The 27,418-nt window shown below is 41.8% G+C and overlaps 1 protein-coding gene across 2 annotated transcripts in view; it reads left to right on the forward strand.

Moving 5' to 3' along the window:
* The window catches only part of PALMD (palmdelphin), a 71,285-nt gene that overhangs the window by 28,048 nt on the left and 15,819 nt on the right, over positions 1 to 27,418 (forward strand). The window contains exons 2-4 of one of the 2 annotated variants that reach the window (XM_025182970.3): positions 14,306 to 14,351; positions 19,530 to 19,610; positions 23,346 to 23,476. In XM_025182970.3, coding sequence (XP_025038755.3) covers positions 14,306 to 14,351; positions 19,530 to 19,610; positions 23,346 to 23,476 — 258 coding nt within the window. Of the gene's footprint in view, positions 1 to 14,305; positions 14,352 to 16,389; positions 16,489 to 19,529; positions 19,611 to 23,345; positions 23,477 to 27,418 lie in introns of those variants that run through there. The other variant, XM_075936598.2, reaches the window with a different exon arrangement.

A 27,418-nucleotide genomic window follows, 5' to 3' on the forward strand; every position in this document is an offset into this window, starting at 1 on the left:
GCAGCAGGGCAAACTGCAGTCTGTAATGGCCACTTATCACTGGCAATGGGGTGTGGACCTGCTGCCTTTGCCTACCCTGGCTGCCTCTCTGCAGCCTTCCTACACTCAGGTCTGGCCTCAGATCCTGCAGCCTGGCAAGCTTACCTGGCCAGAGCTTCCCCTACTCTACCTAAACCTCCCTTGCTGCAATTAAAGCCCATTGCTTCTTGTCCTATCCTCAGAACTTAACAATAATGATCTTGATTTAGGTCAGTTCCTGGGGATCAATTGCCACACGAGGCTCCTTGTTTGTGTTTTAAGCCATCAAGCCCTTCCAGCAGATCATTAAGCACCACTTCTTGCATCATTATCTAAATTGATGCTGTTAGAAAGACACTTTAAGGCTATGTCTGCACTGGTGGGTTATTGCGCAAGAAGGGCCGTTCTTCTGCAGAGCGTCCACACTGCCCACTCACTCTCGCGCAAGAAGATTTACAGTAAAGCGTGGTAAGAGAGGGCTTCTTGCGCAAGAGCTACACTTTTCTAACAGGTGTAAGTCCTCTTGCGCAAGAGTTCTTGCGCAAGAGGGCTGTGTGGACACTCGACAGGGGTTTCTTGTGCAAGAAAGCCCTATGGCTAAAATGGCCATCAGAGCTTTCTTGCGCAAGAGAGTGTCCACACTGCCATGGATGCTCTTGCACAAAAGCACATCTCACACATGGCAGTGTGGATGTGTTCTTGCGTGAAAGTTCTTGTACAAGAACCCTTGCACAAGATGTTCTTGCACAATACGCCTCCAATGTAGATATAACCTAAGGCTACATCTAGACTGGCATGATTTTCCAGAAATGCTTTTAACGGAAAAGTTTTCCGTTAAAAGCATTTTCAGAAAAGAGCGTCTAGATTGGCACGGATGCTTTTCTGCAAAAGCACTTTTTGTGGAAAAGCGTCCGTGCCAATCTAGATGCGCTTTTGCGCAAAAAAGCCCCGATCGCCATTTTCACGATGGGGGCTTTTTTGCTGAAAACAAATCTGGGCTGTCTACACTGGCCCTTTTGCACAAAAGTTTTGCGCAAAAGGACTTTTGCATGAATGAGAGCAACATACTATTTCCTCAAGAACACTGACAATCTTACATGAGATCGTCAGTGCTTTTGCGGAAATTCAAGCGGCCAGTGTAGACAGCTGGCAAGTTTTTCCGGAAAAGTGGCTGATTTTCTGGAAAAACTGGCCAGTCTAGACAAAGCCTAAGTATTTTACTCCAGCTTCAATTTAGGGTTAGGACTCTCAGAGTCCTATGCTCATGTTTACCCTAGGAGCTGGCCTCTTTAAGTCTCCCACCTGCACTGCAGACTATCTGCAAGTTATGACAACTGTATAAAATAAAAATCAATACATAAGTGGCTGCATCTAAACTGGCAAGTTTTTCCGCAAAAGCAGCTGACTTCCTACTGTCTGAAATCAGTGCTTCTTGCGGAAATGCTATGCTGTTTCCGTTCAGGCAAAAGCCCTCTTGTGCAAACGCTTTTGCGCAAGAGGGCCAGTGTAGACAATGCGGTATTGTTTTGCGCAAAAAAGCCCCGATCGTGAAAATGGCGATCGGAGCTTTCTTGCGCAAAAGAGCATCTAGATTGGCACGGACGCTTTTCCACAAAAAGTGCTTTTGCGGAAAAGCGTCTGTGCCACTCTAGACGCTCTTTTCTGCAAATGCCAATCTAGACGCTCTTTTCCACAAAAACTTTTCCGTTAAAATCATTTGCGGAAAATCATGCCAGTCTAGACATAGCCAAGATGTATGCTACAATGCAATTGCAGCTTCTCTGCATTGGGGACTGAGCTATCTAGATTAAAGCTATCTAGATAAAATCCTTTTTGATCCACAGGAAGCTCGAATTGTAGACAGCTATGACAGCTGCAGCACCACTGTGGCAAAGTGTACATCAGTAAGAATGGCTACTCGGGGTCCAGGAATGCTTAGATACACAGGGAAGGTGGATTAGATGGAGCCAATCAGTTCTCTCAGCCATGGGGGGCTAGAAGGTAGGGTAGGTTGTTCCACTCCATTCTTTCCAGTTCGTGGATAAAAAGGTGTATTCTGGGGCAGTGAGGTACCTGAAGAGGCCTGACACCACCCACCCCAGGAATGAGAGTCACTAGAACAGGAAATTGGGTGACGGAGGCTCTAGCATTCATTAGCAAAACATAGTTTGGTTTCTCTGATCATACTTTACGTTTTTATTCTTTTAAATATTACTAGCCCTTATTTTTTAAGAAACTGGAATACAACTAAGTTAACTCCTTTGACTTCAGTGGGGTGTCTCTTGATTTCAGCCAATGAAAGTATGAGGCATATCTAGCGCTTAGAAGTAGTATTACCAAGCATAGTGATCTAAGTAACTAATAGTACTTTTGGCTGAGATACTAATGATAAACCCCATAAAAGAATAATACTGGACAACCACATCAAACTGTACATTCTTTTCCTCTATAATTCTCATTATTTTGTCATCTTGCTCACAGTAAAAGCTGGTTAAGTAAATACACAATGGTGTAATTTGTGAAAATTTTAGAGAATAAAAGTGAGCAGTCCCGTTTGCTGTTAGTTGAGGGATATGACATTTGTTGATCATGAGTATTTATATTATTTCAGGTATTCATGAATCTTTTGTAACCGTTAGCGTGAATGATGTGTTATTCATTATTCCGTTAACTAAAGAGATTCATCCATCTGGTTAGAGAACAGAAACAATCCTGTGTAATGTAGGTGACATGACCTGTATTACAAATAAAAAGTTGACGTGAATTCTTCAAGCTGAAAGTTGTTCTTAGCCCATTTGGTGCATTGTTACAAATATTGAATAAATTGGCCAAAAAGAAAAGTCAGGATTAGTTTGCAGAGAATGTTGCTTATTACAAATAACTTATTCTGCTCCACTGGCATTAATTTCACATATTAGCTCCAGTCACTTATTTGTTTCTCTTTAATACTATGAAAAGCTTAAAGACAAGTGATTCACTCCTATGGTCAGTGGTCTTCTGACCACCCACACACTACAAAATACTGTGGGGAACTGAGAGCATGGTAGGGACTGATAGATGTCTGAAGTCACTATTCTTTCAAGCAGTTTTAAATTTCAAACAAACAGCTGGGTGCCTAAAGGAAGTGGACAATAGCTAGACAACTGTTACACAGCTGATGAAAACTCCAGAAGTGCAAACAATATGTTAGAGGTTATAGGAAGGTTTAAGCCAAGTATTATTGGTTCGTGCCATCCAGGACCAAAGCCTGCTGCGGCTCTGCTTTTTAAAACACAGTAAGAGTGGGGGGGAGGGGGACAGGCTGCCCGGCTCCTACTTCCTTTTAAATTGCAGAGTCATAGAGATGTTTGGTCCCACACCCGGTGCAAGCCTGGACTGAGCTGGGCTGCCTATCGACTAATCGAGTAGTGAATAAAATACCTGACCCACACACTACTGATATCTACCAATCCAATATCACACATGGAAGAGGAATGGCAGGCCACATCTGCTCTTCCCTATCCTTCATGCTCTGTTTGAATAGCTGCAGCCCAACTATATAGGCAGCCTGGCTGTTTGGAGCAGAGGCGATCATCCTCAAACCCTCTAATGTGTGTGTGCATGTAGCATAGTGTTTTTAAGTGAGTTTTCTTCCAATCCCCAGGGTTTGACCTCGGGTATGGTGTATTTGATTTCAACCAATATGAAACAACTCCTCTACAACAACTAAAGCTTTAGTCTCACAGAGCACGGATAAAAATTCCCAGCACAGTTGGCCATGCAGCGTTTTACGTCCTGCACTATTCTTAGATGTAGTTGCAGCAGTTGGAAAATGCTGGGTTGCAATCAACACCTCCCACAATGTGCTCGAGAGCTGCTATCTTAAATATTCCGGTTGGCTCGCCTGATTTTATTTATTTCAGTTTACATAAAAAGCTCCTATCCCTGCTCTAGACACTTGAACAGTTTCTATTAAAAAATATTTATGTCAAAAGCTTGTGAATTGCTATGTTGCAAAGAATATGTGGTAAACTATGGCTATAAGTCAAAAAAAATGAACAACACATTTGGTTAGTTCATTGATTAATCCTAAAAAATTATGGACAATTTACAGTTAGTATAATTGCTTTTTGAGGTTGATTAATCTGTGTAACAATTGGTATGTTGACTATAGATCCAATACACACACACACACATATATACACACACAGTAGATCCTCTGCAGGATGTGCAAAGCTAAGCAAATATTCATACGACAATGTTGTATCATGCAAGCAAGGTACTAACAAGCTTCAACAGGACTTCATTTACCAAAAGTGAACCTCTTTACAAAGCTGCTGTATCCCTCTGTAGCTCTCACTCAGCCCTGGCTAATCTTCTGCCCCCCTCCTTCCTATTTCCTGTGCTTCAAGACTCCCAAAAGCCAATGCTCCCAGTTCTAATAATTACAAGCAGCATCTAAAATACCACAGACAGACAATCATACAAAGAAGTTAATCTGCAATGCAGCATTTGTCTGTTATCTTTTATCAGCTGTGACAAGGCATTTTACTATAAAACATGATCAAAATCATCCAAGTTTTAAAACAATCAAAAAAGGCTATGGCAAACAGCTGTTTCTTTAGTTTGCTTTAAAAGCAGGAGCAGATTGGGGGTTATGAATAGAAACAGGAAGGGAGTTCCACCAACAGAAATAATCACTCAAATGTCTTCCTCCCAGAGATTCAGGGAGTGGGCTTACTTGGGCAAGCAAGGAAAGCAGGTTTTTTTTCAAGGGAGCTCAACATGCTGGGTATCAAACATTTGAAAGTCTAGACCTGAGCTCTGGAAAAGTCTGAAACCAAGGGTAACACCCTGAATGCATTGCCATCAACAGAAGTATGTAAATGAGGCTAAGCGTGGAATATCGCAGAGCCTAATTTGCATATCTAATGAGCCGCCATTTTGTGGAAGAGCATCCTGTGCCAGAAGGAGCTGTCTATACTGCCCCTTCTTGCTCAAGAAAAACCCTCTTGCACAATGCCGTTATTCCTCAAAATAATCAGCATAACGGCATTGCGCAAGAGGGTTTTTCTTGCACAAGAGGGGCAGTGTAGACAGCTCCTTCTGGCTCAAGAGCCTCTTCCGTAAAAATGGCGGCTCATTAGATATGCAAATGAGGCTCGGCCATATTCCACGCTTAGCCTCATTTGCATACTTCTAGTGCAAGATCATGCCAGTGTAGACATAGCCCAGGAGTTTTTCCATTGTCTTTGTTTGAGCCAGGACCTCACCCATATTACCTTAGGAGAGAAACGGTACATATTTAGTTACTATGTAATTTGATGGAAACCCAATACGGAATAATATGTCCAATTGACCGGGTACCTTTAAGAATGCAGACTGTAGTGCTTATTATGGAAACCTTTCCTGAACCATTGCCCCTCCCAACCCTGCTCACAGTTCGTAGTCTTTGTGGATGTGTTTTCCTAAGAAAGTATCAAGAGGCAATGAAAATAAACTCCCTTTAATGTGCAGGGTGTTGCTTAGTGGTAACTTCCTCCCATTTTGTATTGTCCCCTTGTTATTTGTTTTCATTCCCCACATTTAAGATTTTATGTTTCAGTAACTGAGGATAAGTCTACATTATGCAGCTTTTAGCCACCAAAGCTGTGTTGACAGAGTCCTGTCGCTAAAAGTCAGCATGCAGACAAAATACGTATCCCTGCTGACAAAGCAGCATTCATACATACACTTGCCATAGCACAACTTTAGTCATTCAGGAATGGGGGGGGGGGGGGGAGTTAAGCACCTGTAAACAACAAAGTTTTGGCAATGAATTGTTACCTGTTGATAAAGTGTTTTGTCGATAAAGTGTTATCTGTTCTGGACAGGGTCATACTCCCCCTGAAATAACAGGTACACAGCTTGGGAGCCCTCCTGAACTCTTTTTTAACATTTGAAAATCAAATTTCCTCAGTGGCCAGGAATGCTTTTGGGCAGCTTTGGCTGATCCACCAGCTGCCACCCTTCCTGAATAAGAATGACTTGGCTACAGTGATTTACGCTCTTGTCACATCCAGATTGGATTATTGTAATGCACTCTTTGGAAGCTTCAACTGGTCCAGAATGCGGCTGCTCGAGTTTTAACTAATACTCGTTACATGGAGCACATTATGCTTCAGCAGCTGCACTGGCTTTTGGTATGTTTCCGGGCACAATTCAAGGTATTGGTTATGACTTATAAAGTCCTAAATAGCTTGGGACTGGGGTATCTGAAGGACTGTCTCCTCCTATACGAACCTGCCTGGGGATTGATGTTGGCTGCGGAGGCTCTGCTCTGTGTTCCTTCACGTATGGAGATAAGGTTGACACCTACGCAGAGCAGGGTGCTCTCAGCCCTTGCCCCTATGCTTTGGAATTCTCTCCCTCAGGTCATTTGCCTGGTGTTAGTGTTGGCATTGTTTTAGCGCCAGGCCAAGGCCATCCTTTTTATCCGTGCTTCTAGTGTGTGTGTGTGTGTGTGTGTGTGTGTCCCCTCCCACTTTGGGGTCTTGTATTTTACTTTATACATATTTATCTATTGTGTTTTAAAAAAATGTGTAAGCCACCTCGAATATTTGAAATAGAGAGGCGGGATAAAAATATTTTAAATAAATAAATTGTAAGTGGGGGCAAAGCCTGAGTCATCGTTCATTGGCTAAGTCCGCCAGTGCACAATCTCCAATTCCTTTGCAGGTTGCTCTGGCCTAGAGCCTCTATAAACCACAATAACAGTTCTAGATGAGCTGAAAACTGACCCATGCCACAACATTCCTAAAGCACAGCTGGATGAAGCAGGGGGAGGTGCCTTTCAGAATGCTATTGAAATTGGCTCTTGACCTTGAAAGACATTCTGGTTAGCCTAAGGGTGTAGCTGCTGAATTTCATTCCTTGATGTTGTGAAACAATACACGTAGCTGATGGGCAGATTTCCCTTAGCACGGCTTGCTTAAATAAGAGTCCAAAAGGTTTTTTTATGCTTATCTAAGCCTCTTTTGTTTGGCATAAATTCACCATGACTTCCAACATTGCTTTTTTCCTGTCGCTCTCCCATGAGAATGGTCTTACTTGTTGTCTGGTAGCATTTTAAAGACTAACAAAACACGTAGATGGTAACATGAGCTTTCGTAGGCACGGCCCACATCTTCAGATGACCAATGGCTGTGCCTACAAAAGCTCATGTTACCATCTACATGTTTTGTTAGTCTTTAAAATGCTACCAGACCATTTGTTAATTTTTAAGTTTTTCCTGTTACAGACTAACTCGACTACCCCTCTGAAACTTACTTGTTGTATTCGTTATCATCTTTCAAGAACTAAATTGCTTGGAACCTGGCTATGGGAGAGATCACCTCCTCCTCAATGGTATTAGGACTTTCAAGGTCAGCTGAGGCACTCCAGCCAGCCAGCAGCTTTCTGATTTAACTAGCAAAAGTTTATGGCAAGGCATTCACAGTGAGAGGCCCATAACCAGGCCCACCAAGGTGGGGGGGGGGGAGCAAAGAGGGCAGTTGCCCTGGGTCCTGGCAATTCAAAAGAGCCCGTGACTCCCAGCTGCTGCAGTTGCTACTGTGGCAGCAACAGGAGCCCCAGGCCCTTTAAATCACTGCTGGAGCCCCGCACAGCATGCTCTAGGCAATGCTAAAGGCATGGCACACACCAGGCAGTGCTGAGACTGCTTGGGGGAAGCTAGCTCCAGCCCCGTCCCTTCAAGCCAAGTCCTGCCCCTTCTGAGGGTCATAGAGCTGTCCCCCTTGCCCAGGGACCCAGTGAGTCCCTTAGTCCCAATGCCCACAACTCTAAGATGTATTCCCCCGCCCCCGTCTTGTTCTGACCTAGGCTTTGTCTAAACAGACAGATGTCAAATGTTGTCAGTTACAGCACTGCTCACAGACCACAGCAGTGAAATAGCTGTTGTGTGTCCACACTGTCAGCTGCCAGCACAGTAGTGTGACCACACTTGCAGGCATGCGGAGTGGTGTACTCTGGGCAGCTCAACCACAGAGTCCTCTTCTGCTACTGAGGCTTATGCAAAGGCAGGGCGGGAGTCACAGGGCATCGTGGGTCCTGACCCAATGCCCTCCGGTGCATCATGTTGCGTCCCAGCAACACCCGTGCTTCCATCCACATTTGGTGTCATTTTCAATGGTTTTTGTGCTGTGTACTCTGCCGCCTCGGTCTGCGGGAATGGGACCCAAGCTGTGGAAGAAAATGCTGATCGGTCTCACTAACATGTCACAATCGAATTATTCCTTCAACTGCAAAGCGATGGGGAGGAGTCAGACACTGAGCTTGCCATGCCTCATACACACGCAGGATTTCTTGTAGCATTCACAGAGGAGCTGACCACTGTGGAATGCTGTTTTTGAGCCCGAGAAACAAGCACCGATTGGCAGGACCACATCATCATGCAAGTGTAGGATAATGATCTGCAGAACTTTGAGATGAGGAAAGCCACTTTCTTGGGCCTGTAGGATGAGCTTGTGGTGCAGGGACACAAGCAGGAGAGCTGCCCCACTGACGGAGAAGCATGTGGTGATTGCACTGTGGAAACGATCCAATCAGTTTGGATTGAGAAAATTGACTGTTCCCATCAACTCATGTTGATGGAAGTATGCAGGCCCATCAATCATATTCTGCTCCAAAAGACTGTGATTCTTGCAAGTTCAGAATTTCTTTCCAGAACAGAATATCATTGGGGAAAGTCAAAACGCCCACTGAGATCCTGGGTGACCCTGCCTAGCCCTAATGCCATGGTACACTGGGAACCTTGACAGCAGTAAGGAGTAATTCAACAACAGGCTGAGCAGACAGAGAATGACTGGAGTGTGCTTTTGGCCTTTTAAAAGGTAGCTGTCAATGTTTGTATGGGAAGCTGAACCTGGCCAATGATAACAGTCCAATGCTTATAGCCATGTGCTGTAAACTCCATAATATTTGTGAAGGGAAGGGGGAAAGCGTCTGGACTACCGAGGCTCAGTTCATGGAGGCTGAATAGGAACAGCCTGAGACCAGGGCTATAAGAGCTCTGGCTCTGGGTCTCCTCCCACTCAGCACCCTCATCCAGGATTTCTTCCTCCTTGGTTAGTCCACTGTGGCATGGCCCTTGAGGCCCCAAAGTATCCATGGGGGTCTTTGGAGCAGAGGCGGGGTGACCCCCCAGTATTTCATCCAGCTCTTTATAGACCAGCAGATCGTGGGTGCAGCACTAGTGTGGTGGTTTGCCTCCCATGCCTTATGGTAGGAGTTTTGCAGCTCCTTCACTTTGACGCTGCACTGCAGTCTGTCCTGGACATGGCCCCTTTCAGTCGGGCGTCTGAAGATCTGCCCATACATATCATAATTCCTATGGCTGTCAGGCAGTCAGGACAGGACAGCCTCCTCTATCTGCCTCCACTGATGAGATCCAGCTCCTCAGTGTGGCTCCAAGCAGGAGATCATCTGATGCATGGACCAGGTCCATGGTCACCTAGAAAGATATGCGAGAGCACTCCATGGATTGCTAAGCCAACAGGAAGGAGACTTTCAAAACCAAAGGAATGCGAAAGGTGAGTCTGAAAGTTGGTCTCCTGAGGGAAGGGTAGTAGAGTTCAAAGCAATGACCAGAAAGGCAAGAACAAGAATTGTGGGGCAGCCACAGTCGTGTAGTGCACCACAGCATCCACACTGGTACCCCAACACTTTATCCAGAACATAGCATATTCTATGCTTCTCATCAGGGTGGATTACCGATAGCACAGCAACTGCAGAGCAAGTGCACGCTAAGGCTACGTCTACACTGTGCTGAAAAAAATGTGGAAGAATGGCTCTTGTGCAAACGGGGTTTTTTGCGGAAGAAGGAGCCGTGTAGAAGGCTCCTTTTTGCTGAAAAGCCTCTTGCGCAAAAAGCGACCGCTCATTAATTATGCAAATGAGGCTCAGCAATATTCCACACAGCCTCATTTGCATAGTTCTTGCACAAAAACAGCACAGTGTGGACACTTCAAGAGTTACAGCCCCAGGAGCTGATTTACTGTGCAGTAACTTACCAGTGTAGACTTGGCCCACTTAAAGCTACATACAGAAAAACTCACAGAGAAGGCAAGTTTACTCTCTTAAAAACATTAACAGCACTTATTAGAAAAGATAGACTAGACTCTCAATGGTGCATGTTAGACTCACTGCATTGTTTTGTTTTTTAAAAAGAGATGTTAATGGAAGCTTGTCAATTTACACACACTGGTCCCTCAACTGTAGTCAGACTTCTATTCCTTAACAAACAAAGGTGTTATTACCTGCTGACTCAGAAGAATTGCTTAGTACCATAATGCTAATTCCCATTATGTGCTTTTCCTCTGTAATACAGAATTCTCTTTTTTTCAGTTATACTGAATTATATAGTGCAACACTATTTTTACAATTATCTTTAAAAGCCATAAGCAAGTTTATGGAAAAGTAGGTAAAGGGACAGCTGGTGCAGTACTGATGTGGCATGATTTTTTCTGTGCTGCTCTTTAGATTTTGCTTTTAGGAGCACAAATCTCAAAAACAAGATCCATATTCATTCCCAGCTGTTAATTTGTTCCTTCAGGCCCACTTATGAACTTTTATCACTATGTTTTGTTCCTTAAATTCCCACCCACTTCATTACATGACTTGATAATGCAATTGTTTCACCATTTGCCTTGAATTCACATTAGGCAAGCTGACTCCTACATTAGGAATCCATGGCAAAATGGAAACAAATGAATAAAGGGGGTGAAAACAAAAGAATGTGTTTTGCATGACAGACTGAGTGACACAACAACCCTTTTCTAAGTAACTCCAAATACTAGTCCGTCCAACTCAGAAATATACATTTACCACTCACAATAGAAAAAACAGGTTAAATACACTTTTCCACTGGAAGGTTTTTTCCTTTAAGTTATACTTGGTAAGGTATTTCCAAAGGAAACTATTTAATCTATCATCTTTCAAAAAGTCTTGTTCCAGGAATCTTGCAGACTGGAAGCACAGCTGTTTGGATCCACTGATTTGACAATATCTAATATCTTGGTTACTATACTGTCATTGGTGAAGCAGGCTGAAGGGCAAAATGACAGCTGGCCCATTTGTTCTTTCGCCATTCAAATCCAGTTTAGAATAGGATTAACATAACTGGAAAATAACCTAATGGCTGAACCAAAAATTCTACCTAGCAACAGGTTAATTGAGAAACACACTTGGATACTTTCATAAAAATGGGCCCTTACCAAGCCCAGGAGCATTACTCATACTTGTTTTTTCCTTTTTAGAGTAACCCTGAACTTTGCAATATAGATGAGGGAAATAAAGTATTAAATCCTGGTTAGCACATCTCCTTATGGCCACTTAACTGGTAACAAGCACCCTTAAAAATTCCACCTGTAAACTTAGTTATTTAGGAACTTATTTTGTGTTCAAAATTGATGGGACTTAGGCATTTTAAGAAAATGTTACCATTCATTGATAGCTCCAACTGCAGCTGAAGTTTGAATGACACTGGTAGATGCCAAAAGAAGTCTCATCTAGCTCCTTTCAGCTGAACGTGTGGTAGATAAAGAACACCTGATTATGCTCCCATACACCTTGGACAGTCACTCACGCCAGTGCTAAGCATAAAATGTTCCCAATTCCAAGTGGCAGGATTTTACAACCACTACGCAAAGAACATCACAAAGGTGCAGATCAATGGACAGTCAGGACCAATTGCTTAGATAGAATGGGGCTTCTCAGAGCTACTCCTCCAGAAAAAAAGATTAAAATCTTTGTGTTAAGCCTACTATACACCTGTAATAAAAATACAGATAATAAATTAGGCTAGTTTTCCTGGGTTCTTGTCACTTGGCTAACTCTAATTGCATCTAGCTGAATCATTGCACACAAATTGTCTGTCAAGATGTAATTACTATTTTGAGGATTGGTCTTGAAAAACATTACATCAATAGCTCCACTGGGCCTAGATCTCCAATGTCTTGCACCTTATATACTCATTTACACCTCTCCTAACTGGGCATTACCAAATCCATTTGGAATGGTATCATCTTTCTGAAGGTGCGAATGGTTACAAAAGATGTAAGATAATGAAACAAAGGGACCTGCTTCTCCTATTTGTACTCAAGTTTGAACCCACACAGGTTTTATATCTATGGGATTCTGCTGATGGCAGAGAGCAGAATTTGGTCCCAAACCTGCTCTTTTATGGTGATCATTAACTTTCATCCCCTTTAGGAATAGGTAAGGTTCTAAAGTTCAGGTAAGCATCCAAAACTTGAAACAATTCCTATAGATTCATAAGTACAGAAGGGCTCTTTGATCATCTATAGATTTTAATAAGGATGAAATAAGTAGGATACTATAAAAAAGTATTGTAACTGGTTGTATAAACAGGTATCGTTACAGAGAATGATTGTCTGACTATAGAATTCTATTATAGGGATATATTACTAAATTCTGTGGGGTAGTTAGAAAATTATTTTCTTTTAAATCCATAAGAGAATGACATATCCAAATTTCCCCGACCTGCCACATTTGCACAATCAGGCTCTTGAAATAGCTCAGTACTTTGCTGATCAAACTTTACCTTTTTTGTGGTATTTTTCATTTTAGAAAATTAGTCCTCTCCTCTCACAATAAACATGGGCTAATTTCAAGACTTCAACACAAGTTCAAGGTAGATCCTGAAGACCTTAATCTCTGCCAGAAGGGAAGCTTATTGTGTGATGCATAGGCAAATGCCAGCATAGTATAAAGATGGGATATGCAATTAAGTGTTGAATTAAACCAGGACCTGTGGGGGGAACATTCACTCAGTGGCGAGATCATTTGTAAGTTGTCAGTAGCTGATTTATACCATTATGGTGATGTATTACTAGTTATGTAGATAGGCAGCTTTTAGACTCAGCCATGGGAATAGTGTTAAATCAGGAGCCTGAGGCTAAAGGGGTGGGATTGGATGCAGCTTGGCTCTTGCTTGTGGTCCAGGAGCAAAGTCCAGGTGATGACATATGATGAAGGCAGGTACGGGTAGTGCTGACTAACAATGGAACATGCAGTGAGGGAAAGATAGTGAAATACCAACTACTTTCAGGAGATTTTTACATCAGTAAAGAGAGAGGATCAGTGACACTAAAGGATCTTTAGTACTCTGTCTACCTATACTACCAACCCTGGCTCATGGAGGCCATAAAGACATACATACCCAGCCATACACAGAGAGGTCAAAGCAAATAGTCTCCTTTGACTCTCAGCATTGGTGAAAGTTATTTCCTTGCATCAATTTATGACGTATGAAGTGATCCCTGGATATGAATCCTCATGTATAGAGTGTATTGAGTGCAAAGAAATTTGGGCCACTAACAGATCCTTGCATACACATATTGGCAGAGAATATCATTATACATTGCCATTCCAGACTCATATCTGTTAATGGATACCTAGTTTCCTTTTTTATGCATATGCTAGGATTTCTTCAGTGAGCTGATTTCATCTGAGGCAGTTCTACCCATTCTACAGATTTTCTTGCCCAGTTGTAGAAGGCTCTCTCCCACTCACGTGACCAGAAAGGTGAAAACATATACCATCCCTTAAGCAGCATAATACTGTACCCCTTTCAGCTAAGTTCCAAGGTACATGACAGATACTCACATCATTCAAATCAGCTGACTAGCAACTCAATGTGAGAGCTATATTAGAAACAAGTTCTAGAATTCTTAAAGGATCATTGGTAATGTTCAAGTAGAGATCCTGAGCCTGTAAGCAACCCTGTAGTCTTGATCCAGGTTGTTGAAGCCTGAGGAGTTGATCCTTTATACATAAAATTATTTGTGCTTTGAAGTCTATAGCAGACTGATTTAAACTTTTTTCACTGAAGATATACATATAAGGAAAAGTGGCTTGTGTCTGAGTGCATTTGTACCCTCTTCCTGGAAACTGTGTTTTGGGCATGAAATAGTTAAAGAAACTGTGGCAAGCTAACTGTACGCATTAAAACAAAGAGTTGGCAGCTTCTGAAGGAAAAGGGCTTGTGCTCCACTGTTCAAACTTGTCAGTCAACTCATGCCAGCACTCTCCACGGCTGCCTCCCCAGCACAACCTCATTAACTGTGTCTGCCTCGGCTGATCTGCTCATCTGTTCAGAGACTTTCCGGATAAGTCAGGAATTCTCCCTTCTCTCCGCTGTGGAATTGGATCACAAACCACAGAGCTTTTCTTGAAACCCTCACAGGTGGCTCTTTGCATATGGTATCATTTCTTCTCCCTTCACCACTTGTCTGTTTTTGATTTCCAGAATGGAAGAAGCTGAACTGCTGAAGGAAAGGTTCCAGGCCATAACAGTAAGTGCTTACATTTATAACTCATGAGGATAGGCTCAGAAAAACCAATGCATTGATACAATACTGTGTGTTCTTTGAAGAAGCATTTGTTACATAAAGGAACAAGAAAAAGCATCTACTGTATTTCTATCTGAAATGATTACACTTTGCTTTATTTTGTTTTGTAAGTTACATGCTGTGATATAGTACATTTACCAGTAGTAATTTTATTATGGTTTACACCTCAGATCATACATACATACATAACCCTATCTTCATAACTGAGAGTGTGTTTGATTGAAGGACGGCAGGTCAAAAAGCAGATCTCTTCAGCTAGAAGCTCTGAAAAAATAGATTTCCATATGTCACCAGCAAAAAGTAACTAGGGCCCTGAAATCTTTTTGCCCCTCTATATTGTAGAATGAAGCAAAACTGCAGGATTGCTAGTTTCTGTAAATGTTAAAGCTTAAATTGTAAAAAAGAAGGAAGAATGCACGCTGAGTGAATTCCATGCTCTCAGCTTTCCACAAAATAACATATTGAGGGATATTTATAAAGAATTCCTGCTCCTGCATTGAAAGTCTGATTGTTTATGTAGATCTCTTTAAAACAAGGAGATAGTGGACTGAAGTTGATGTAGGTTGATTTTTTTTCCTTACAGTACCCTGATTTAACCACAATAAAATCAATTAGATTACAGAAGGGTTAAACTGAATCAGAATTCAGCTCTGGGTAAGACAAAAAGAAAAACAAATGTAATGAAATACTTCTAATTACAGCCAGACTTTAAGACAATGCATTTTTTTCCCTCAAAGTCCCCCCTCCATATGGTGGGCTAGCATTATATAGTCTCGCAATTAGCCATCAGAGAGCAATTATATTGTCTGGATAAATAGCCAATCGTATTAAAAAAACCTAATAGCAATAAGCACATCATGGACAAACATGAAGGCTCCTAAATAGAAATTCTGATAAAGAGTTGAACTGGACTTTGTTTGTACTTGTTGCATCTTAAAACACCACCCATCTACTAGCAATTAGGAAGCACAGTTAGCAACTTAATAATTTATGGCCTGATCCATTCCCCCCTAAGATCTTTGGGTGTGTTTGCATTAACTTTAATAGGGTCTAGACCAGGCTCAGGCTGTAGCCTTGTTTACAAAGCATAGATAGCTTCAGAGCTGAGAAGTATTTTTGAGGCTAGCAGATAGAGCAGCTGGAAGGCATTGAGATTTCTCACCCCTAGCTCTTCTGCAGAGTCATGTGCTTCCTCACACTTGGCAGGAGCAATGGGGAAATACAACAGTTCAGTGGTGAATCCTAAGTATATGCTAGACTAATTTGCCTGTGTTGCACTTTTTTCTCCACAGAAACACTTGACAAGCAGATTTTAAAGATCTGTGACTGTGTCCTATTCTCTGTGCTGCCTGTTATAAGACATGGCGAGCAAGGCTTGGATTTTTAGCAAGGTTCCTACTTTATTGCAGTTACTGTCTGAAGCAAGTACTTGTCCTAACTGTAGAATTTGTAATGCTTGCCATAGCAAACTGATACTGAGACAAAACCCAGGCCAAAATCCCCCCCTTTCATGGGGAAAAGTAGTGATGGAAGTACTTGGAAACAGTGTTTCCTCGCCTTCATCTCATTAGGGTGATATTTCCCGCCCTGCAGAAGAGATGAGGATATGTCCTCTAAAGGCTACAGTTTACTGGGATGAGCAACAAGCACTCCCAGGAATCCTTGTAAAAGCAAAAGGTGCATAGGCTGGGTAGTTAGCTATTCTGATAGCTCTGAAAATACAGAACCCCTGCTGTGGGATTTAGAATACAGAAAAAGCAGCTAGGGCAGCTGGCGTTAGAAGACTAATGGTGCAATGAGGCTTTGTGTCAGATAATGTTGAAAGGGCTTGTATTTTGTTATGAATTATGCTTCTCCTGCTCTGGTGGTGGAGGGGACACTGGAGAGTTGCTGAATGCTGGCTCCACCCTCTCAAGCTTGCACATTCACAAGCCGTGAAACCACAAAACCATATACAGTTAGTCTGGATGATAGGCTGGAAGGTCTATGATGTGAGACTGCTGTCTCTTCCCTTTCTCTCCATCCTCCCTGTTCCACCACCAGCAGGTTTCCTTCCCGTCACACATGAATTTGGAAGGAGGTAAGCTGACCTTGCATCTTTAGTCAGGCAAGACTCCCATAGCCTATAAAGGAAATTAAAATTAAGGCACTGGGCCATGTCCCATTTTAGTATACAGATGAGAGAAAGGGATGTAGCTGTCTCTTCATCCTCTCACAAACAGCGCAGCGTTCATTCCATTATGGAAAAAGCTATGAGGCTTCTTGCAGTTGACTAATAAGAAACACTTAACTTTTATTCAGTTATTGAAAATGTTCAAAGCGCTACACAATAAGATCTAGACAAGCCACAGCAAAGTGCACCCTCGGGTAATGCCCCAACCTGTCAAAAACACTTTCATGACTATGAGGCTGCATTTGTGCCCAGCCTCTGTATGGAATTTGACCCAGTGAAGTCAGCAAATCAGTTTCAGATGAATAGGTGTCTCTACAGCACCAAAATATGTTTTTATTTACTTAATTAAAGGGTAATTACTTACAGAGTTTTTTAGCAATAGACACAGATATAATGAAGGATGCAAGTACAAGAAACAGTAAGATGAAGCAGAGCATAGAGGAAACATGGGGTTAAGATTAAAACAAACTTGCAATGCATTCACTAAAGAAAATGTTTCCTTTTAATGTTTTTAATTGATCTCAGTTTAGGTTGGATTTTGTGTTTCTTTGCATTCTGATTTTAACCCTTTGTGGTTGCCTTTTTGTACAGTATTCTTATCACTTTCTGTTCATTTGGAGACGGTTCAGAAAAATGGTTCAAGAGGAAATTATTTCAGGATTTGTCATTTTGAAAGTGTATTTGCTGACTGATTGTTCACTTTGATCTCTTTAATGTTAAAATTAGATTGTTTTTAGTGAGTATTTGTGGACTCCCAGGGTATCTTTCATTAATTTACGATTTGTACCAAAGTTAGAACTAGTATATTTTAGCAGAAACTTAGGACGGATGCATTCTCTGACTTAAAATGTGTGTCAGAGAAACTGTGTTAGAAAGTAGACCATTCTGTAAAGACAGTCTTACTCAATGACCTCCTCATCTAATGATTGGATTAATTCTAGAACACGTATGCAGTGATATTAGGAAAACTGAGAAATTCAGAGGTGGCATGTTCTTGAAATCAGGACTAGCTGAACAGTTAGAAATCTATGCTAACGGATCTTGGACAAAGCACAAGTAGTTGCTGCTGATAAACACTACACTAGTATCTTAAATTAGTTAACTAGTTGTTAATGGTTAGGGTAAAACGAGTTACAGAAGAACAAAGAATCTTTGAGGGATAGGGACTGTGTCAAGTTATTTATATTCCAAATCTAAACTCACCTTTAAAAGTTGTATCTTGTATTATAGAGGTGGATTAGTAGCATATTTAAGGGAGATTGTGCCCAATTGTCATTTTGACAGTTTTCGGAAGAGACAGTGTGTCAGTGCCAATTCACTTACTGGACTCCAACATAGGGGCAATCAGACTCTGCCAAGCTACATTTCTTCCAAACGCTGTCAATTGGATTGGTGATTATCACCTGCTGTCCCCAGGCAAGTCCCCACACAACTGACTCCCTTTGCACCAGAAGTGGCTGATTTTCAATAGCAGGTGAAGGGCTTCTCTAATAAGACTCTAGCATCCCTCAGGGCTTGGGGCTAGAGTTCCATTAAGGCAGGTCCAACATAAGCCAAATACACAGGTTCCATCTGAGTCATGATGGGGGAGGGGGGAAATAAATCATCACTGCAGGACAGCTCCCTGAGTCATGGCCCTACCTGTAATGTCAAGCAGGGCAACCTCTCTCCACTCCCTCTACAAGTCCAAAATGTTCATAAATGATCAATATATAGACAGGATTGTGTTGTATCATGCAAGCAAGGTAGTAACAAACTTCAACAGGCCTTTATTTAACATTCTCCCTCCTTCCTGTTTCCTGTGCTTCCAGATTCCCAACAGCCAATGCTCCCAGTTCTAATAATTACAAGCAGCATCTAAAACACCCCAGATTGCCTTGTTCCAAGGAAAGCTTCTCCTTAATTAACTCCTTTTCTTTCTTGGATTAGGCACATTCCAGGCAAGACAGAGCAGTAAAATACTAACTTCTCTCCCTTCCAAAAAGAGACTGAGCAATCCTTTGGGGGTTCACTTCCTTTTTCTTGTCTTCCTCCCCAGCTGTCAGTTCCTCCTCCCAGGAGGTAGGCTAAGCTCATCCTGGCAGCTCTATCTTCCAGGTTTAGAAGCTCAGGTAGTCTTCAAGGGCTGAACAGCCTCCTTTTTGCACAGTATAGGGGCACAGTCGTTTTTGCTAGGCCATGTGGGAGGTACCTATACCTCTCTGAGATCCCTAAATGCAGCCTCTTATCACCTCCGGTCATTATGTCATTTCTTACTGTGGTACATCAATTGCTGTATAGCACAGCAGGTGAGACACGAGTTAATTACCGCCCTACAACACATTGATGTAAATGAAGAGGTGCCATAGTTATTATATCTAATATCAATAGATTGTGGAAAAATGATTGGCAGCAGAGTGGCCCATTGGGGTGCTTGTAATGTTACAAGTTTCTCTGTGTTTGATTCAATGCCCATTGTAGTCAATAGGCATTTTTCTTCTTCCTTCAATGAGAGTTAGACCAAGTCATCTATGCTATGTTCTCCCTTGATTTTGGAGGCCACAGAAGTGGCACTGGAATAATTTTTATAGTGGAGGTGTTAAAAATAATTGAATCAAACTGTAAACCCTGTATACAGTGGAAAACACTTCAACCAGTGCAGCAGCAGCCCCAGCACTCTTAGTTCTACCACCTATGCCATTGGGCAACAGATCAGTAGACCCCTGCTGAGAGACAGAGCAGCAACCCTAAGGTTATTTTATATTATGGCAACTATCTGTGGCTCCATAAAGCCATCCTACCAGGTGGGTATTGTCAGGGTGTAGGGATACCCCAGCCATAACCCTTTTCTGTCGCCATGACCTCTGCCCTGCATATAGGAAGGAAGGTAGTACTGTGGCTATGTGACATCACTTAAGAATCTCCCTTGGATGTCAAAGCAGTGACATGTCATTCTTTTAAATCTCCAGGACAAGAGAAAGCTTCAAGGAGAAATCACACAGAAGCGTCTTAAAGTAGAAGAAGAAAAATTAAAATGCCAGCATTTGAAGGTATTATTTTGTTAATATCAGCAGTTTAACTTATTCTGCATTTTAAAATATCTGTAAGAGTCAACTAATGAACACCAGGAAAGTCCCAGCCCTGCTATTAACATTAGGCAAGACTGCTATAATTAAGTGTTGCTTCAGTCTTAAATCTAAGTGCCCTTACATTTATGGGTTTAAGTCATGCCTTTATTGTTACATTCGCAGAACTATTTTACCAAAAGGACTCTATTTGACTTTAATAAGGCATCATGCAAACTCTTCACACAAAGGGGTTAATATTGTTTGATAATGTTTGTAACCTAAAGTGAGATCACAACCTGAAATAATTCCCACCTTAAAATTGGGCTTCACATATCAGATGGAGTGTGTTCACTTTATAATTCTAACACAAAATGCAATATAATCATGGAATGCAACCAAATGGCAAATAGCAGCTAATTTAATCAAGTAGCAGAGTATTTATCTGTCAAAACATCTATCAGTATATTTAATGCATTTCCTAAGTGAAATAATGTTGTGACCCTCTGTAGGAAGTATATAGAAGTGTCTGCAAATTTTGCACTGATGTCAGCCTTGGCAAGTTCACATCAGTATGGTGTTCAAAACACTGATGTCACCAAGTGCCTGTATGAACAACACTGCAAATGCTACCCTCAGGGCAGACTGCAATAGAGAGAACCATTCCTAAAACTGGTGTTTTCCTTTAACTAGATTCACCAAGCCAATTAGAAAACGGGTTCTGTAATACCATGTTGGTTAATAAGAAGCCAAATACAGTTCTCTTGTAAGCATTCCAGCCCTTGACTCACATCTAGACAGCCAAGTCTAATTTAGTGACAGGTTATTGAAAATCTGACTCTCCATAGGTGAAGTTTAGCAATCACATATATCTCCAGATCATTATGAGTTTCAAATCAAGTAATCACACTTACAGATAACCCTTGATAACTAAATATAACATAATTAAAAAGAAAAGGAAATAGTTACAATGGTTAAAAGATCAATATACATACAAATGTGTGTAAAGTCCATAGGTCAATTTCTTAGTAAAGGTGAGGCTGCTGTTTAGTAAGTCTTTCTGGAGTCAGTTTAAAAAGTTATAGTCCAATAGGCAGTCCAGATGTAGAGTATGTGGAGGTCTCTCCATGCATTTCCCAGGTTATTCCAAATCATTAGTTGGAAGATGTCTGTCTTACAACTTATACTTTCTGGCTACAACTACACTGCAAGGTTTTTGCGCAAAGACAGCCACTTTTGCACAAAAAATGGCAGAGCGTCCATACCTCAAGCATGCTTTTGTGCAAGTAAACTGGCAGAAGAGAAGGCTTTTGGTGGTACAGTTATTCCTATCCCCACGAGGAATAACTCTTTTTTTGCTCAAGAGTTCTTGTGCAAAAAGGCAAGTGTGGACACTCCAAACCCCTATCTAAAAAAGAACAGGTGCGCTGATGGCCATTCTGTGAATGGCCATCAGAGCTTTATTGTGCAAGAGTGTCCATGCAGTGTGGATGCTCTCTTGTGCAAGAGCATATTGCTTTCGCGATGCACTTTGAGGTCTTCCGCAAAAGGCTTCTTGCACAAAAACCCTGCAGTGTAGATGAAGCCTCTCTGTTCAAAGTTTAAGCAGTTCAGAGATGGAAAGGATCAGGCCCAGGGCATCATTTATAATTCTTCTAGTAGGCTGACAAGCCTTTTCACAGAAATTGTCACAGCAGGGCCTTCCCCTGAGGAAGAAAAGGTAAGGCAGGTCTTTGCTTTGAAGATAATCTTCTCTATGCTACACATAAGAAGTAGTTACTTTCATTCATATAAGGCAATTTACAGGTTTACAGCATTATAACAGATACTTAAACAAAAGACAATGTGGATAATATTATTAGTTTCCTGTGGTATCTTGCATCTTTTAACATAGGGTTAACTAGACAGTCACATACATAATAAAGGCAAATAAGACATGAAAAGGAATTAGCACCTACAAGATAATCCGGTTACATTGTGAAACATCTAACAAGATAGGGGTAAACACACACAGAGACATTTACCTTCCCCCCCCCCCCCATCCCCCTTCTGTTCTGAAATTTGATTTCTCCTTTTCATATGTGTTCATTTTTTTTTTAATTGTATCCTTTGGTATATATGGTTGTGACAATTTTCTTCCACTATTTGATCTGAGGAAGTGGGTCTGGCCCATGAAAGCTCATCACCTAATAAACCATCTTGTTAGTCTTTAAAGTGCTACATAGTCCTGTTTTTTGATTCACACAAACACAGTTAGGCTACGTCTACACTGGCACCCTTTTCCAGAAATGCTTAAAACGGAACAGTTTTCCGTTATAAGTATTTCCGGAAAAAGCGCGTCTATATTGGCAGGATGCTTTTCCGGAAAAGCACTTTTTTCCACAAAAAAGCCCCGATCATCATTTTCACGATCGGGGCTTTTTTGCAGAAAAGACTACTGTTCTGTCTACACTGGCCCTTTTCTGGAACAGTTTTTCTGGAAAAGGACTTTTGCCCGAATGGGAGCAGCATAGTTTTTCCGGAAAACACTGCCTTTGAAGTAGGAATAAGACCCTCCGGAAAAAGGGCACTTTTTCCGGAGGATCGGGGCCAGTGTAGACGCTCTTTTCCGGCTTTTTTAAAAGCCGGAAAAAAGCGGCGGACATTTTTATTTAAATGCCGCGGGGGATATTTAAATCCCCCGCGGATTTCCCTACGACGACTGGTGAAATTTACATGCCCCTTCCGGAAAAGGGGCCAGTGTAGACGAGCCCATCAGGTATTGTTGGCTCTATCTCACTTGAGGTAGTTTCAACTACGCTATTAAAAGATAATTGTATATCTTTCTACATTAATCAGTCACTCTGTTGGTCAAATAAATTTGCTTGTTCTTCTCTGAACTTCCTCTAATTTGTCAGTGTTTACTGCTAATAAAGCATCAGAACAGAATCTAATATGCCATGTGTGGTCACAGCAGAGCCCCATGAAGAGGGACTACCACCTCTTCTTTCTTCAACAGCTGGAAATACATTCCCACAGACCGAGGGGGCAGTGCGCACAGCACAGAAGCCGTTGAAAGATAGTATCATCTTTCAGTGGCTTTTGTGCTGTCACATCACTTATCAATAAGTTGAAAGGCGCTAGTCCCAATGCAGACTATTCTTTTTTCCTTCTGTTAAGTGGAGTACCTGGCAATATTTTCATAACATCTAATGATCTTTAAGTTATATGAATGATAAGCTGCTGTTCTCTTATTCAGCCTGCCTCCCTCTGCTTATAAACAAACTCCCTGCCCTCCTACCCTAAAGGCAAAACTGAGAGCCATGCAAGCTCTGTTGCAGTTATGAGCTGCCTCTGGTATGAAATACAGTCCTCAGGTATGAAATACAGGGATTCAAACTTCAGGAAGGGGCTGCAAACCACCTCAGCCCCTAAATGGTGCCTCTGTCATCAGGTCTCATTATGCTAGGTGCTGTACAAACCTTAGAGCAGTGTCCTAGTTCAGCATGCAGCTAGTCTGGCTATCCTGGGTTTGTTATTGGTGTTAAGGTTTGGGACAGGTTTATCCCATTTGCTTTTCCCACATAGAGGCTATTGCTGGCAAAAAGGTGGGTTTTGCCCACAAAACCTCATGATAACATCTACATGTTTTGTTAGTCTTTAAAGTGCTACTAGACCATTCATTTTTAATAGAGAATTAATCATTTTTAATATGCTTCTCTTTGTCTTTCCTGCAATTAGAAAAAGGCTCTTCGAGAAAAATGGCTCCTGGATGGACTAAGTTCTCTCACTCAAAAAGAGCAAGAAGAAATGCAAAAGCAAAATAGGGAAGACCAAGAACGGACCAACGAACTGGAAAAAAACATCCTCAGGTACTGCACAAATTTGTTTTAGCCCTCGGTAGTCATTAAAATGGCTCAGTCTTAAAAGAATGACGCAAAGGAGAGACTCCACCTTTCATGTTACAGGTAAAAGGAAGTATCAGCTAAGATTAATAATGTGCAGATTGTTATTAAATTTCCAGGAGTACAAGACAGTCTCTAGTATATTCTAAGGAATCTAAGGGCTTCTACAACTACCTGAAGTATAGCATGTGGGTTGGAAAGTCATTATTCCTACAAATCTATGCAATACCTCTAAATCAGGCCTGGGCAAAATATGGCCCGCCAAGCCATCAGATCCAGCCCACAAAGGCAGTGGGGAGCCCTAGGCAGGCCCCCCTGCTTGCCCCGCAGCTTTGCACACTGCTCATAAATGCAGCTGCAAGGTGCTTTCTCTTTGAGTCCAGAGGGGAGTGAAGGGAAGAGTCAGACGATGCTCCCACTCCCAGCACAATCCCATTGGTTGGTTTCTGGCCAGAAACTAGCCAATGGGAGCTGCCTGTAGTTCAAACAACAGGCAACCACGAAGCACAACCCCTCTTCCCCTCCTGCTCAGTTACTCACTCGAGCGTATGGCTGAATAGACAAACATTTTAAGCTCCATAAGCCTTTAGCTCGGCGGGCGGGCAGGCAGGCTGGTAAGTCTCCAGCCAGAGCCTGCCTCTGGCACCCCAGCCTCTCCCTTCCCCAACCTTTTTGCACCACACTCCTGCCCTGCTATTCCACATCCACCCATACCTCCTCCCAGATCTGGCAGCCCAATCTTCTGCCCAAAATCACAATCCCCTCCTACCCTAGGTCACATCCCAAAACCCTGCACCCTAGTCCCCTGCCCTAGGTCGCAACTGCCTCCTTCACCCAAACTCCATTCTCTGTCCTGCACCCCAGTACCTTACCCCAGACCCTGCACCTCCTCCATTAATACCATGGAAGGGTGTATACCGCAACCACTTTCCAAAATCTTGGTGTGGACCCCCATCAAAATTATTGCCCACCTCTGCTCTAAATGATTTGTTTTTCTGGCTCTCAGTTCCATTCATACTGCACTCAACAGAGGCAAGCGCCAGCATGTGGATTTTGCTAAGAGATACTAACTTAGCAAAACTTGACCCTTCAAAAGCATTCCACCTTACAATATAGTACCCTAGTCATGTAATCATTTGTGCCCTGTGGTTATCTCCTGTCATGCTCTCATAACCCATCCTCTTCATCCTAAGTGTAACTCTCAGTACTCTCCTGTAGAGTCCTCCCCTTATCCCTTCTCTACCTCAGCTTGCCAGCATTTCTACAAATCTCACACCTTGGCATTCCAGCACATGTAGCTATTTTTAAAGCTGCATAAGCAGATTCAGACATGACAGCTCTATTTGGTCACAGGCATGTTCTTCAGGATTATTGGCTGCATTCAGTCTTTCTTGAAGGCTATGGGATTTGAACTGTACTTATATTGTAGCTCCTCTGTGACTAAAAGCACCAACATTTCAAAGTGAGGGCTACAGCAAAGATAAGGAGCTGTTTCTTTAGATCCACAAAGTTACCTTGTCCCTGGAATCTTGCTGAGGCTTCTTCCTTCTTTATTTTAATTTGACAGCATCTTCATCTGAAGAGTCCTGTTCCTTAGCTCTCCTCTCCCACACACTCCTTTGATTAAATGCTCATCAATATGATCTCCTACCCACTTCCTCCCTGCTCCTGTCCTGTTTGGTCCAAGTTATATTTGTTTGCTGATGGGCAACAACGTCATGCTAGTTTGTCCTGTAATGGAGTGATTTCTTTTGTGGATCACTCTTCTCAAAGAGAATCACTTTTTGAGTTCATCAGTGGAATACTTTGTTGTAGTGACACAGCATAGACACTCTGCACTCAGCAACCTAGTCGATTGTAACTATGAAGACCCAGTAAAAAAGCACCATCCGTGTATTCCATTGACAATGTGATTGGGAAGGATATACTTAGAAGCAAAGCAGATGATACACAGTGTACTGTGAGCTGCTTTCCTATTGTTAAGGCCCCAAGAAATCTTAGGCTATGTCTACACTGCAGGCTTCTTTTGCAAGAGCGCATCCACACTACAAAAGCGCATCATAAAAGCAATGCGCTTTTGCACAAGAAAGAGTCCAGACTGCATGGACGCTCTCTCACAAGAAAGCTCTGATTGCTGCTCACAGAAGAGCCACCAGAGCACCTGTGCTTTTTTTCAATTGGCTCTTTTTGCGCAAAAACTCCCTGTTGCCCGTCCCCACACACCTTTTTGTGCAAGAACTCTTGTGAAAAAGAGTTATTCCTCATAGAAAGAGGAATACCTATTCCACAAAAACCCCTCTGTTCTTTTGATTTACTGTAAATTTACTTGCACAAAAACGCATTTGAGGTGTGGATGCCCCGCCGGTTTTTGTGCAAAAACCCTGTAGTATAGACGTAGACTTACTGTTTCTGTGTTACATCAGGAGGAGAGTTTTTTCAAAGGTTTGCTGACTTTTAGTAGGTGTGGAGCATCTAATTCTCTTTTGAGCCTTTGAGAAAAGAAAAAAAATAAAAATAGCATCCCCAGCAATTTTAAAATTCTATTTTTAAAGCCGCAGAATCAGGTCAATAATTCTGTTTTGTCTTCCTCCTTCCTGAAGCATTCCTCCCTAATGTTTCAAATTCAGTCAGTGGCATCTAAATAAAGAGCAGGCTGTGCCTTTATCCTGCAGCTCTGTGAATAGCGGTAGCGCTAAAATGAGAGCTATTGAACTCCTGACAGATTAAATACCTTGGAGACCACAACACCCAGCGGGAAAATACTGTAACCCCAGAGCATAAATCCAATTTGTCACCTGATCAACATATCTTAAGTGCTCTCTGGGCCTGAGTCATAGTATCTGGGAGATCTCATAGCAACAGTTGCTACCAGTCTCCTGCATCCTATCAGTAGGGAGGACTTAGATTTAGCATCAAAACAACTCCTACAGTATTAGCTCAAAGCTTACAGCACACTTTTAAATCCTTATAATAAATGGTCAGACTATTGCATTAAAAGAGACACTACATTCTTATATTGACATACTGAGGTTTCTAATAAGGTTAAATCCTATTAGAATTACCTGTGTAATAATGATATTTTTGTATCTCTTACTATGCTTGTCCTAAGAACTGTTAAGAATATTGCAGTTTCTCATTGTACAGTACATGCTGACCTTTAATGCTGCCTCTAAAATATCTGTTCCCTTGTAGAGGGGTTCTATACACTGATAGTACATTTTCTTTTGCACCATATGGAACCTTTTGATTGAATATCACTTGTCATTGTTCTTACTAAAAGCAAACATGTTGTATTGATCCCCCCAAAACAGAAGTAAATACTACTTCTATTTCAGAGAGGCGGATTAGAATCAGAGTCCCTACCTAACTGCTTCTGAAAATCCCTTCTGAAAGTGCCGGCCTGCATCTTTAAAAGCCCATATTAAAATATGGTCATTAAGTTCCTAAGTCATTTAGGCACATTTTGTACTTTGTATCATTTTTACTAAAGCTTAGTCTGTGATTCTGTTTTAGAAGTAGCTGAAGTTTCACAGCAACAATATTTCTCATGAGGTTTGACCTCACAGCTGGTCTTGCATATTTTTTCTACCATGTGGAAATAAAACTACACGACACCAGCTCATGGATATGACAGCTAATCTATAATCAAGATGAAATTCGACCTTGAATCTAAAACCAAGCATAATCTTCTAGCACAGACCCAAAGATTTCCTTGTCTTAAGCTCATCTAATTGATTTTGCTAGAAAATGTAAAAATAATGGAAGACAACTAAATTGCTTTGTTATAGAATACAAACACCTACTATATTCATATTGGAATGGAATTGTTTTCACACTATCCCCACTGAAGATCCATTCAGGAATCCCATCCCCAAACATGGTGTTTTCCTAAATACAATTCAGTGCCAG

Source organism: Pelodiscus sinensis, chromosome 9 (assembly GCF_052426305.1).
Source record: "Pelodiscus sinensis isolate ZL-2025 chromosome 9, ASM5242630v1, whole genome shotgun sequence".
NCBI classification, from domain to species: Eukaryota; Metazoa; Chordata; order Testudines; family Trionychidae; genus Pelodiscus; species Pelodiscus sinensis.